The following is a 14231-nucleotide window of genomic DNA, read 5'->3' on the forward strand; positions in this document are numbered from 1 at the left end:
AGTTGGCATTCTCCAGGTGAGTGATGGGTGCTGGAAACTACCCCATAACTGTATCAGAGAGACAGCTGTCATGCAGTTGTAGTCACGCACAGAGGCATGGGTGGCAGTATGACAATCAAGAAAGCTTAGACGCCCCCTTCCAAAGCACTGGCCGGCCTGCTCCGACACAAGAGTCAACTCAGCCCTTGTGGTGCTCAGTGTAGGGAGTGCCCCAGGGTGCATAAAGGGGAAGACAAGGAGATGTGCTTCTCTGGTGCAGCTGGACATTGCCAGTTGTGTCCTGGCATTCCACCTGCTGGAGCCAAGCTACTCTTTGATCTTTCGCCAAGGCTGAGGCACCTGCTCAGCCTGCGGCAGTGAAGGAGTTAATTATCTGAGTGGCTTCTCAAATCTGCCCCTGTTAGGCGCCAGAGTAGAGCTGGATGAGAAGCAGTTTTCCTGTCTGAGAAATTTTGAGAGTTTGAAAAAAATTCACACCCTAAATTGGGATGAAAAGTCAAAAATCGCAAAAATTGTCATAAACCAAATATCGGGGGAGGGGGAGATTCCAGTTGGGTCAGCTGAAAGAAAATTATGAAATGTTTTGTTTCAATTTTGATTTTTTTTTTTTTTTACTATAAATTAACTTAAATTTTGAAATGAAGAGCCGTTTCAAACCAAAAAAATGGAACTTTTCATGTTGAAAACATCAAAGCAGGACATTCTGACAATTTCAAACCTTTCTCTACCCCCCGTCCCCCCCAAAACTGTTCTCAAAATGGGGAATTTGTCCAGACCGGCCCTTTCCGGCAAACGGTTTCGATGAATCAGCATTTCTGACCCAAAAAAATGTATTGTGGAAAAATTCCCAACCAGCTCTGCTACACAGCTTGGCGTGGTGCTGGTACCCCACAGCAGAGCTCCACTTTGAACAGTTGCCCCTGGGAGCCCTGTGCTGGTGTCCCTGTTATCGTTAGAGAGCATGATCTTGGAGAAAACAGGACAAGGATGGGGGTGGTGATGCCACTGTAAGGGGAGGAAGAGAAGGGGCAAGAAAGCACAGAATGCCAAGGTGGCTATAGCAGGGAGATGGGAGGAAAGAGGCTAACGAGACAGGTGCAAGGTGCAGTGAAACCTCCATTCCTACGGAGAGGATAGTGTCTTACACAAAAATACAACTAAGTGAATGCAGTGGTGATAAAAGACTGACAGTCTTGGTGAATGAAATAGGAACATAGGAAATGCAAGCAGTCCATCGACTCCAGTATCTCGTCCCCAATGCTAGCCAGCACCAGCTGCTTCAGATGGAAGAACTCCTGCCGTGGGCAGTTATGGGTTAACCTGCCTCAAGGCAAAATGTCTTCCTGAAGCCAAGCATTTTGAGCTTGGTTAAAGCCCTGAAGAAGGAGGGCTTATGTCCCTGTTTTCTGTATATCTCCAGATATTCTCATTATACACATAAATGTCCAATCCTTCTCTGAATCTTGACAAGCTCAGTGATAGCTTGTAGCAATGAGTTCCACAGGCTAGTGATGCATTGTGTGAAACTCCTCCATTTATCCACAAACCTGAAACATCACAAGCCTCTCTACACTGCTCAGCCAACATGCCTCAGCATTGACCCGGCAGGCCCAAATCTAGGGAGGTTCAAGATCCCTGCCCAGCTAGTGGGATGACATTGGCACCCAGGTGCCAAGTGTAATGGCTGAGTGTGGACTGAGATCACCAACTCGTAACATAGTTTAGTAATCAGATATTCATGCATTGTAAGCTTTAGTTGTAAAGCAAGAGGAACCAGTGCAGTGTAGGGTCCCTTCCATGTGGGGAAAGAAATCCAGTTATTATTGTGGGGGCAGCCAGCTTCAATGGTGTTACTGAGCATGCTCAGTCTGTGTGAGCATGCTCTATACAAGCCAAACAGCAAATCCGGGGTGGGGGGGCATGTGACCCCACATGACCTCCCCCACGTCGCCTCTGCCTGGGAGCTCCAAGCAAGGACCAGGGCTCCATTGTGCTAGGCACCATAGCGATAAGTAACAGAGAAGACAGTTCCTGCCCCAGAGAGTTCCCAGTCTAGTGTGTGAAAGGATTCACCAGGTGGACAGAACGTACAGATAGGATGGAGTGCAGGGAGGATGAGTTAACCAAATGGACAGAGTAGCAGACAAGAAGTCGTCTCAGCTTGCCACCTGCCTGCCCAAGGCCAGTTCTAGTTTTCTCCTCCGCCCAGGTTAATTGCAAGAAAATGAAGGAGTCTGTCCCTTATAGATTCACTTGCCAAGATTCACAAGCACATATCAGAACGGCCAACATGCTGTCCATCTTCCCTTGTCTCCATTTCCCATAACTGCCCTGGAAGGAGACATGTATCACCACATAAAACACCACAAACCTGCTCTGAGCAAGATGATGTTCTGCCCCTACAGTGCCTGGGCCTTACCTGCCCTTTGAACATGTACCGAGGGAAGAAGAAATAGGGAATGGAGGTGAGCAGCAGGCAGCCTGAAGAGATGAGCAGCCCCAGCCACCAGGCTCCAATCCAGCGTTGGTCATGTGGTGTCAAATTCATGAGATCTGAAAACACAGGGCGGAGTGAAGTTACCCAGTGTCCTCATACAACTCCCGTTAGCACAACATGATTCTGTCCCCCTAGGTGGCTACACTATATATAAAGATATATGAGTCTGCAACTGCCTTTGACTCACCAGAGCTAGTCTTTTATCTCAGAACCTAGGGACTCATGTGTGTTAGTCTCAGGTTCGATCCCCGTGCATGGTTGTCCTAATTTGTTCTTATTTTTACACATTCTTGGCCCAAAATAAAAGCAAAGAGAAAAAAATTAATCCACTCCAACCCACTTCCTAGGGGTTTGAGGAGCAAGAAGGTTTATATGAAGCCTCCTGTGAAATAGACTAAGGGCCAGATCCCCAGCTGGGGTAAATGGACATAGCTCCACTGAAGTCACAGAGACATTCTTCATTGAAGTCAATGCAGCTGCATAGATTTATATCAGCTGAGGATCTGTCCCTAAATGTTTCCACACCACGGGGGTCACTGCTCATGGCCAGCTGATCCTACAGGGGGGCCTTGCCCCATACACTCCCCCTTCCCTACCAGGAGCTAGTTCTGAATGGCCAAGGCCCATGCTGGAACACTTCCCTCGCAACCACTCCCCGTTATCTGAATGTAGGCAGCAGGGCCGAGGGGGTTCTCAAAGCCAACACATGAGGTGAGGCATTGGAGCCCATTAGTCACAGCCAACCAAAGGCAGTGTGCTGACTGGCCAGAAACCCCTCCCAGGGAGTGCGCTCAACAGCTCCACACAGCCTCATTAACGCAGGCACAGCCAGGCTCAGACTTCGGCTGCCTCCCTCTCTCTTAGGAGTAACAGACTTGGTTGGGGGGTCCAAGCAAGGCTGTGTGTCCAGCTGGTCCATGGCACAGCAAGCTGGCAGAGGAGTTGGACATGGGCTTGAGGGTTCATGGTGCCCTGCCTGCCTTGTGTCATCAGCAAAGCAGCTGCTGTCATTTCTAGCAGAGAACCCCCTAGCACCATGAGTGTATCTATTCCTGGTGACTGGTGGGGTCCCAAGGCCTGCAGTTAATCTCCAGGCCAAGGCCAGAGTCTGTGCTGGGCTTGCTGTGAGCCTGGGATCTACCTGATGATCCTGTGCCACTGAAGGAAACAGGAGCTCTGTCATTATTTGTAATGGATGCAGGATCAAGCAATGGCAGTGCAGAATGCAGGTTTAACCTTTCACTGTTACTAGAAAGAGCCCATGATGTAATAGAGATGAGCCTAACCGAGGACTCCATGTCCGAACAGCCCTGCACTCTGGGAGTGCCTGGAAAAGTTACATCAGCATCTAACTATGCAGGATTCAAAGTTCTTCCCAAGAAGCCACTCAGTGGTGAAGGAGTTAAAGAAGTCTCTATTCCATCATCCTTTGCCTTTGGGTAGATGGCATGCTTGGAATCCAGCTGGATAAAAGGATTGTAGAGTCAAGAAGGTGACTGGAAATTTTAGTAGCCACTTTCCTGGAAAGAATCCTGTTCCATTGTTCCCAGGTTTGGCAACTTTCTGCTCACTGAGCTTAAGGGAAGAGCCCGTCACCTCAGCTAGCAAAGAGAGAGCCTTATTGAGAGCGATTTCCGAAGGTATTAGCTTCACACCCTTCTCCAGGGACCAGAGGAGAGACAAGAGGGTCATTGCACTTCCAGCACAGACATCCTTTGGCCGGGCAGCATTACTCACCCAAGGTCGAAAGAGCACTGGGGTTGGCATGGAAAGTGCATCTCTACATTGTTAGGCCTTTATGAGTGGAAAAGGAACAAACAGCAGGCTTAAGTGTATGCTTCTCAGCCCAGACTTCCTGCCATCCAGGAATAAACCAGGGTCCAGTGCAAGCAAAGCCCACACCCAGCCAGAACAATTGCCTGGCTGCCCTGACCAGAACCAATCCATTCCTGGGTGGGTGATGTCATCAAGGAGCGACCACAGAGAGGATGCTAAATCTGTCTGTCTCCACGGAGACCAAGCCTAGCTCTTCTAACACTTCCTGCCCTCGACTGATTTATTTTTCTTATCTGGCACCTCACAAAAATGTCACATGGCCCAGATCTTTCTGAAGAAATGCAGGAAAAGCCACACTAATGATGGAGTGGTGGAGAATTTGCTAACAATAGATCCCACATGTACAGTAGATAAAGGACTCCCTGCTGCTGGGAGCTAGACGAATTGGAGGGAGCTGGGTTCTCATTCTACCTTTACTTTGCTGTGTGTGGCATCTCTTCTCAATAGATGTCTGCGCCTGGCTGGCTGCAGCACTGTGGAAGCATATGATTAAACCCCAAACCAACAATATTCCAGGCCACATCCCTGCAGCAATTGTCTTTTTGTTCTGGGTTTGTACAGCACCTAGCACAATGGAGTCCTGGTCCATGATGAGGGCTCCTCAGTACTACCACAATACAAATAATTAATAATAATCATCTTTGTTCCAGTAGTATCTGAAGGCCCCAGCAGAGATTGGCACCCCATTGTCCTAAGCCCTGCACAGAGACAGTTCCAGCCCTGAAGAGCTTATGATCTAAATAGACAAGGTGGGAGAGGTTGTGACTTGGGTAAGGCACACAGCAGATCACTGGTAGAACCAGGAGTAGAAGCCAAGTGCCCTGAAGTCCAGCACATAACACTATCACCTAACCATGCTACCTCCCCAGCTATACAGCAAGTAAGTGAGCCTAGCCTGGCCCATCCTATGCTGTTCTGGGAGTGGAGCGGACCTTTCAGAAGTGCATTTGCCCCTACCTGCTCAGCTGGGGTAGAGCACCACTCAAGCAGCACCCTTGCTGCCCCTGAGTCTCCACAGTGCAATAGATTCTAGAAATCACTACAAATATTTTCCATTCAGCAAGTCAATAAACCACACAGAAAGTCTACAGATGGGCTCTGGCTCAATACGCTCTTTGCCTGTCATCAAGTGTTATGCTAATCTATCGGCTTTCCCCAGAGAGTGGATCTCGTTGGTGGCCATACACAGGCCTTAGAATATATTCTGTGTGGCTCTTCCAGACCCAACCTTTCAACTGGAAAAGGGTTTCCTGATTCACTACAGCCAGGGCACATGTTTCAGCCAGCAGGCCTATCAAAGTGACCGTTGTCCTTCTGATGCAGAGAGGAGCCTTAGAAAGTCCAGTGCTACTTGTGGAATACTGCATCTGAAGAAGTGGGTTTTTTACCCACGAAAGCTTATGCCCAAATAAATCTGTTAGTCTTTAAGGTGCCACCGGACTCCCTGTTGTTTTTGTGGAATACTCACTCACGTCAGGTCTCCCAATGTCCACAAACAGCCGCAGCACCACGGACCCCAGCAAGTATCCAAAAGACGGACCGAACACGGCAATGGAAAACAGGATTGCTGAAAGCAAGAGTGGGAGAGCACCAAAGTGAGTGGCAGATTACCGAGTAATTGCTTCATTGCTGATTTGGCATTTATCTTCCCAAGCGAGGCAGGAAGGGTGTCACAACACACAGGAGAGAGAAGTCATCTCTTACCAACTGACAGATAATTAATGCCTCCTCTATTGCTCAGCTGTTATATGCACTGTTTATTCAACAGACGCATTAGAGATGATAAAGGCAGCTGCCATTCAAAAAGATCCCATCCAAACTGTCAAAATCAAGGCCTTGCAGATGCATTTCAATGTTGCAATCAATGCTTATTGCTACCCTTCGTGCATCACCAGCCACTTATCACAGTGCTATGAAAATCTGCAGTGACGGAAGCAGTGATGAGCCATCCTTGTGATTGTGCAGTGCTGAGCACCCTCCCCTCCCACTGCAGGCTATAGGAGTGAAGGGCTCTCAGCCCTTTGCAGGATCAGTAAGCCAAACCACATGTCAAGGTGGGCAACTAGCCAGGTATCTGCAGGCACCAGGGCCCAGATCCTCAAAGGTATTTGGGCACCTAACTCTCATTGAAACCAATGGGAGTTAGGCACTTAAATACCTCAGAGGATCTGTATCTAGGTACATTGTGGGTTCATGAGACTGAACACCATGTGCCTTTGGCTTCCATTCAGCAAAGCACTTAGCCCCATCCCTTTTCAACAAAGCACTTAAGCACCATCTTAACTTTAAGCACATACTCAAGTCCCATTGATGTCAAGGTGGCTTGAGCACATGGTTAAGTGCTTTGCTGAATTGGGGCTTCCATGCAGCATAGATGTGAAGGTATCTGACATAACCACACTGCTTCAAGTGTGTTACTCCTTTAAAGACAATAAGACAGAGTATTTATTCCTAAAACATAACAAGCAGATTTTTTGAAGAGTAAGGATATTAGGAATAAGAGTTGCTTTTATTTTATTAATCATTAGACTGTGGAACACAGAAAGTCATTGAGCCAAAAAATTTAGCACAGTTCAAAAATGGATTGGACATTTCTGTGGATAACAAGAATATCCAGAGTTATAATGTTAATGCTAACATAAATTCTGTAAGGAATATTAAACCTCGTGCTTCAGGGTTAAAGCCAATCTCAAACTATTGGAGATCAGGATGAGACCTGTGGTGGGGTTGGCAGGGGCGGCTCTATGTTTTTTGCCACCCCAAGCACGGCAGTCAGGTGGCCTTCGGTGGCACGCCTGCGGGCGGTCTGCGGTCACGCGGATTCGGCAGTGTTTCTGCGGGTGATCTGCCAGTCCCGCGGCTTCGGCGTACCCGCCGCCCAAACTGCGGGACCGGCGGACCTCCCGCAGGCACGTCGCTGAAGGCCACCTGACTGCTGCCCTCCCAGCGACCGGCAGGCTGCCCCCCACAGCTTGCCGCCCCAGGCACGCGCTTGCTGCGCTGGTGCCTGGAGCCGCCCCCGGGAGTTGGGGGGGCAGATTATACCTCATCTTCTACTGTTGCATTCTTACCCCTTCCTCGGAAGCAGTTGGGGCTTGTCACTGTCAGAGATGATACTGGACTGGATGGGTCTGATGCATTCTGGCCTATGTTCCTATAATCATGGTATACATCTAAATGGTCAATTTAAAATTGTTTAAAATAAGAACAATTTTGTCTCTGACGTGAAGTACTCCAGACTGTGGGATCCAAAAAGGTACTAAGGGCACTCAGTCCTCAAGTGCTGGCTCCTCCTACGGAGTGAAGTGAAGATGAAGGTCCTTTTGTGCATGCAACTGAGCCCTAAATCTGTAACTACTAATTAGACACAGCCCCTTCTGGCCAGCTTTTCAGTAGAGCTCAGCACGTTGGGTGCATGCTGGGTGCTGAGCTCTGTGGAGAAGCTGGCCCCACGGGTGGGTACTGAGCACGTGAAAATCTGCCTCTGAGTCTGAGCTCTTCTAAAAATCTGTCCCTTGTAGTTCTCAGCAGGCAGCTGCCATTGAGAGCTCTTGAGGACCCAGCTGCTGCGGCCCCTGCTCCCTACAGGAGACTTTTCTAACCTTTTTGGCGAAATGGGGATGGAGGAAATAAAATCAGAGTATTTAAAAAACCAAACCCCAAGCCCCTTCCCTTAATTTTGCCCATTCCACCTTATTTTCTACAGAAAGTTTAGGAAGCAGGGATTGCCTACAAGAACCTATGGGCAATGTTTTCCAGAGTGCCTACGTCTACGCTGCAACCTCCCACCCCCTTACGCAGCAGCAAGTGTCAGAGTCAGGGTCAACTGATTCGGGCTTGCGAGCTCCAGGGCTGCCCAGGCACCGAGATCCCTCTCCTGCTCTGGGTTTCTGAGCCTGGGCTCCAGCTCACACGGGAAGGTCTGCACTGCTATTCTCAGCTCCATGGTGTGCACCCCACAAGCTGATCAGTTGACCCAGGCTCCAATAGTCGGTGCTGTATGGGTTTGTTTGCAGTGTAAATGTACACAAAGTGATTTGGGAGCCTAAGCCCAATTTTTTTTCAAAAGTGACTTAGGCACTTCCGGTCTGACTTACACAGATATTTAGGTGCCTAAGGAAGCAGATAGGCACCTAGTGGGATTTTCAAATGCTTAGGTGCCCAACTCCCATTGGACTCACACTCCAACTGAAATCAATAGGGTTTAGGTGCCTAACATGCTGAGGCACTTTTGCAAACCCTACTCAGTGCCTACCTGGGTCTTTAGGTGACTAAATAGCTTTGTGAATCCAGCCCTTAGGCGTCTAAGTGCCTATGTTATTTTTGAAAATGTGACTTAAGCTTCTAAGTCACCTTGGAAAATGTTACCTCGAGACACAGCTGAGCTCCTGGCTATCATCTCTCAGTGCACTTGGCATGGGGATGAACTTTCAAATGGCATAAATAAGGTGAGAGTTCTGAAGCCCCAGCTTGTAAACCACAGCCCCCATTTCCGTGGGAACAGAAGAGCATCTGAGGCTGAGAACTCTCCCTTTGCAATAGGTGTCTACCTGCTGGGTAGTAAAAGTGTCCATTTCAAATCCAAGCCACAGAGTTTCTGAGTCTGCATTCTGTAATGTTTGGCTCCTTGAAGTCTGTAGTACCTCAGCTCGCAGAATAATAAATCAATATTAAATAAGTCAGGAGATGGTTTTCCTACGGTTTTTCTCCCTTGGATGGGCATAATGATTTCTCAGAGAGCAAACAGAGTAACAAGCTCTGACTCGTGTGTCTGTGCTGGACACCCATGCAGCTTGAGCCGCTGCCAGCTACTCTGATCCTTCTCTTTGTCATGCCCATACAACATAGATTATCATCACAAATGTAAGGAGGGCAGACAGCTAATATAGGGAGAGGCAGCGTAGCATTGCAAAGGAGAATCTCATTTAAGGACCATTAGTGCTGTGCAGGAGCATGATCAATGGCAGGGCAAAACATCAGAGGTCCGTGCCCTGCACAGCTTCAGGTGGTAATTTTGCTTCGGCTAAACACTGGGGCTGACTTTTCCCTTGTTCGAGTCTGCCACTCTGATTATGGGTTTGCATTGTTTTGAGTCTGATTAGTTCCTTGGGGAAGGTGGTATAAGATGTGCTTCATTTTTCTTTCCCATGCTTGGCTTGTGGCTTCTTTATAAAGTACCATGTTTAATGGGTACCCACCTAAATCACTCAGCCACAGGGCTGGTGGAAAAGTGGCGAGCCCACAAATTTAGGCAGAGTCACTCGATGGTTTCTCAGACTTGTGGATTAAAATGTCTAGTACAGCTGACAGTTGTACAATAGATTTTTCCTTTATGGAAAATTTTGATTTTTTGGAAAAATATTGAAAACCAAAATATTTTGATTAAAAATCATGCCACGGTGCCTCGTCTGAATTGTAGTTTGGGTGCTTTATGCTCCCATTTTCATCTATGGGCTGGGCTCGGTGGTCATAAGAACATAAGAAAGGCCGTACCGGGTCAGACCAAAGGTCCATCTAGCCCAGTATCCTGTCTACTGACAGTGGCCAATGCCAGGTGCCCCAGAGGGAGTGAACCTAACAGGCAATGATCAAGTGATCTCTCTCCTGCCATCCATCTCCACCCTCTGACAGACAGAGGCTAGGGACACCATTCCTTACCCGTCCTGGCTAATAGCCATTAATGGACTTAACCACCATGAATTTATCCAGTTCTCTTTTAAACGCTGTTATAGTCCTAGCCTTCACAACCTCCTCAGGTAAGGAGTTCCACAAGTTGACTGTGCGCTGCGTGAAGAAGAACTTCCTTTTATTTGTTTTAAACCTGCTGCCTATTAATTTCATTTGATGACCCCTAGTTCTTGTATTATGGGAATAAGTAAATAACTTTTCCTTATCCACTTTCTCCACATCACTCATGATTTTATATACCTCTATCATATCCCCCCCTAGTCTCCTCTTTTCCAAGCTGAAGAGTCCTAGCCTCTTTAATCTCTCCTCATATGGGACCTGTTCCAAACCCTTAATCATTTTAGTTGCCCTTTTCTGAACCTTTTCTAGTGCCAGTATATCTTTTTTGAGATGAGGAGACCACATCTGTATGCAGTATTCGAGATGAGGGCGTACCATCGATTTATATAAGGGCAATAATATATACTCAGTCTTATTCTCTATCCCCTTTTTAATGATTCCTAACATCCTGTTTGCTTTTTTGACCGCCTCTGCACACTGCGTGGACATTTTCAGAGAACTATCCACGATGACTCCAAGAACTTTTTCCTGACTTGTTGTAGCTAAATTAGCCCCCATCATATTGTATGTATAGTTGGGGTTATTTTTTCCAATGTGCATTACTTTACATTTATCCACATTAAATTTCATTTGCCATTTTGTTGCCCACTCACTTAGTTTTGTGAGATCTTTTTGAAGTTCTTCACAGTCTGCTTTGGTCTTAACTATCTTTAGCAGTTTAGTATCATCTGCAAACTTTGCCACCTCACTGTTTACCCCTTTCTCCAGATCATTTATGAATAAGTTGAATAGGATCGGTCCGAGGACTGACCCTTGGGGAACACCACTAGTTCCCCCTCTCCATTCTGAGAATTTACCATTAATTCCTACCCTTTGTTCCCTTTTATCCCATGGCAGCTTAATTTACATAAGAGCCTTTGGTGAGGGACCTTGTCAAAGGCTTTCTGGAAATCTAAGTACACTATGTCCACTGGATCCCCCTTGTCCACATGTTTGTTGACCCCTTCAAAGAATTCTAATAGATTAGTAAGACACGATTTCCCTTTACAGAAACCATGTTGACTATTGCTCAACAGTTTATGTTTTTCTGTGTGTCGGACAATTTTATTCTTAACTATTGTTTCGACTAATTTGCCTGGTACAGACGTTAGACTTACCGGTCTGTAATTGCCAGGATCACCTCTAGAGCCCTTTTTAAATATTGGCGTTACATTAGCTAACTTCCAGTCATTGGGTACAGAAGCTGATTTAAAGGACAGGTTACAAACCTTAGTTAACAGTTCCGCAACTTCACATTTGAGTTCTTTCAGAACTCTTGGGTGAATGCCATCTGGTCCCGGTGACTTGTTAATGTTAAGTTTATCAATTAATTCCAAAACCTCCTCTCGTGACACTTCAATCCGTGACAGTTCCTCAGATTTGTCACCTACAAAAGCCAGCTCAGGTTTGGGAATCTCCCTAACATCCTCAGCCGTGAAGACCGAAGCAAAGAATCCATTTAGTTTCTCCGCAATGACTTTATCGTCTTTAAGCGCTCCTTTTGTATCTCGATCATCAAGGGGCCGCACTGGTTGTTTAGCAGGCTTCCTGCTTCTGATGTACTTAAAAAACATTTTGTTATTACCTTTGGAGTTTTTGGCTAGCCGTTCTTCAAACTCCTCTTTGGCTTTTCTTATTACATTCTTGCACTTAATTTGGCAGCGTTTATGCTCCTTTCTATTTGCCTCACTAGGATTTGACTTCCACTTTTTAAAGGAAGTCTTTTTATCTCTCACTTCTTCTTTTACATGGTTGTTAAGGCACGGTGGCTCTTTTTTAGTTCTTTTACTATGTTTCTTAATTTGGGGTTTACATTGAAGTTGGGCCTCTATTATGGTGTCTTTAAAAAGCGCCCATGCAGCTTGCAGGGATTTCACTTTAGTCATTGTACTTTTTAACTTCTGTTTAACTAACCCCCTCATTTTTGCATAGTTCCCCTTTTTGAAATTAAATGCCACAGTGTTGGGCTGTTGAGATGTTCTTCCCACCACAGGGATGTTGAATGCTATTGTATTATGGTCACTATTTCCAAGCGGTCCTGCAATAGTTACCTCTTGGACCAGCTCCTGCGCTCCACTCAGGACTAAATCTAGAGTTGCCTCTCCCCTTGTGGGTTCCCGTACCAGGTGCTCCATGAAGCAGTCATTTAAAGTATTGAGAAATTTTATCTCTGCATTTCGTCCTGAAGTGAAATGTTCCCAGTCAATATGGGGATAATTGAAATCCCCCACTATTATTGAGTTCTTAATTTTGATAACCTCTCTAATTTCCCTTAGCATTTCATCATCACTATCACCGTCCTGGTCAGGTGGTCGATAATAGATCCCTAATGTTATATTCTTATTAGAGCATGAAATTTCTATCCATAGAGATTCTATGGAACATGCGGATTTGCTTAAGATTTTTACTTCATTTGATTGTACATTTTCTTTCACATATAGTGCCACTCCCCTCCCCCGCCCCCTCCCGCATGACCTGTTCTGTCCTTCCGATAAATTTTGTACCCCGGAATGATTGTGTCCCATTGATTGCTCTCAGTCCACCAGGTTTCTGTGATGCCTATTATATCAATATCCTCCTTTATCACAAGGCACTCTAGTTCACCCATCTTATTATTTAGACTTCTAGCATTTGTGTATAAGCACTTTAAAAACGTGTCACTGTTTATTTGTCTGCCCTTTTCTGATGTGTCAGATTCTTTTTTATGTGAATGTTTATCATCTGATCTGGCCCCTACTTTATCCTCTTCCATCCTCTGCTCCTGACTATAACCTGGAGATTCTCTATCATTAGACTCTCCCCTAAGAGAAGTCTCTGTCCGATCCACATGCTCCTCTGCAGCAGTCGGCTTTCCCCCATCTCCTAGTTTAAAAACTGCTCTACAACCTTTTTAGTGTTTAGTGCCAGCAGTCTGGTTCCACTTTGGTTTAGGTGGAGCCCATCCTTCCTGTATAGGCTCCCCCCATTCCAGAAGTTTCCCCAGTTCCTAATGAACGTAAACCCCTCCTCTCTACACCATCGTCTCATCCACGCATCGAGACTCTGAAGCTCTGCCTGCCTACCTGGCCCTGCGCGTGGAACTGGGAGCATTTCTGAGAATGCCACCATAGAGGTCCTGGATTTCAGTCTCTTCCCTAGCAGCCTAAATTTGGCCTCCAGGACATCTCTCCTACCCTTCCCTATGTCATGGTACCTACATATACCACGACCACCGGCTCCTCCCCAGCACTACACATAAGTCTGTCTAGGTGCCTCGAGAGATCCGCAACCTTCACACCAGGCAGGCAAGTCACCATACGGTTCTCCCGGTCATCACAAACCCAGCTATCTACGTTTCTAATGATCGAATCTCCCAATACTAATACCTGCCTTTTCCTTGCAACTGGAGTCAGACTGCATCTCCTATAATGCACCATTTTCTCCCCTCTTGGTGAGGGGAGGTTGTACCTTATAGGAGTCCCTGGCCATGGTATAACATGGCATATAGTTCATCCAGAGTGCTCAGCCCATAGAGGAGGATGGGAGCATAAAACACCTGAGCTACAAGTTCCAGCAGGCACCATTTTAAATCAAAATATTTTGGTTTTCAGGAGCTTAGGTTTTTGATAAAACGTGGACATTTTCCACAGGAAGCAGACTGGTTTTTGAGGAAAATCATTTAGTTGAAAACCCAACTTTCTACTGAAAAGCAGTTTTGATGGAAAATTTTCAGCCAACCCCACTGTCTAGGCCAAAGATCATTATCAATAAGTATAAGTGCTACCTCCTGGCTCCCCATTTATCTCCCTGAGGAGCAACCCGTCCTTTCTCCAGTGGGGGAATGTCTCCTGGATGGCCTAGGTTCTGTTCATAGAAGGATTTCAACAAGGAGGTGACTGCCCTACCCGACAGGGAGTCTGCACCAATGCAGCGAGGACCAGCAGCCCAGAGTCCAGGCTAGCGGGCTCCTGCAGGAATGTCTGGCTTCCCTTTGTCGAGGTTTAGTAATATCATTTTGGGGGGTTATTTTTAGGAATTTTTGCATTCTATGTACATGTCCAAAAATTTTGGGGAGGGGGGGTGGATTTCTCTTTTTTTATATTGCAATGAGAAGATTTTTTGGATACTTCCC

The 14231-nt window shown here is 46.5% G+C and overlaps 1 protein-coding gene across 1 annotated transcript in view; it reads right to left on the minus strand.

Moving 5' to 3' along the window:
• Positions 1-14231, minus strand: part of SLCO2A1 (solute carrier organic anion transporter family member 2A1) — a 91141-nt gene that overhangs the window by 31149 nt on the left and 45761 nt on the right. Inside the window, exons 5-6 of the mRNA XM_065411033.1 lie at positions 5802-5900; positions 2420-2553 (exon numbers count right to left, since the gene is read on the minus strand). Coding sequence (XP_065267105.1) covers positions 2420-2553; positions 5802-5900 — 233 coding nt within the window. The remainder of the gene's footprint in view (positions 1-2419; positions 2554-5801; positions 5901-14231) is intronic.

Source organism: Emys orbicularis, chromosome 9 (assembly GCF_028017835.1).
Source record: "Emys orbicularis isolate rEmyOrb1 chromosome 9, rEmyOrb1.hap1, whole genome shotgun sequence".
NCBI classification, from domain to species: Eukaryota; Metazoa; Chordata; order Testudines; family Emydidae; genus Emys; species Emys orbicularis.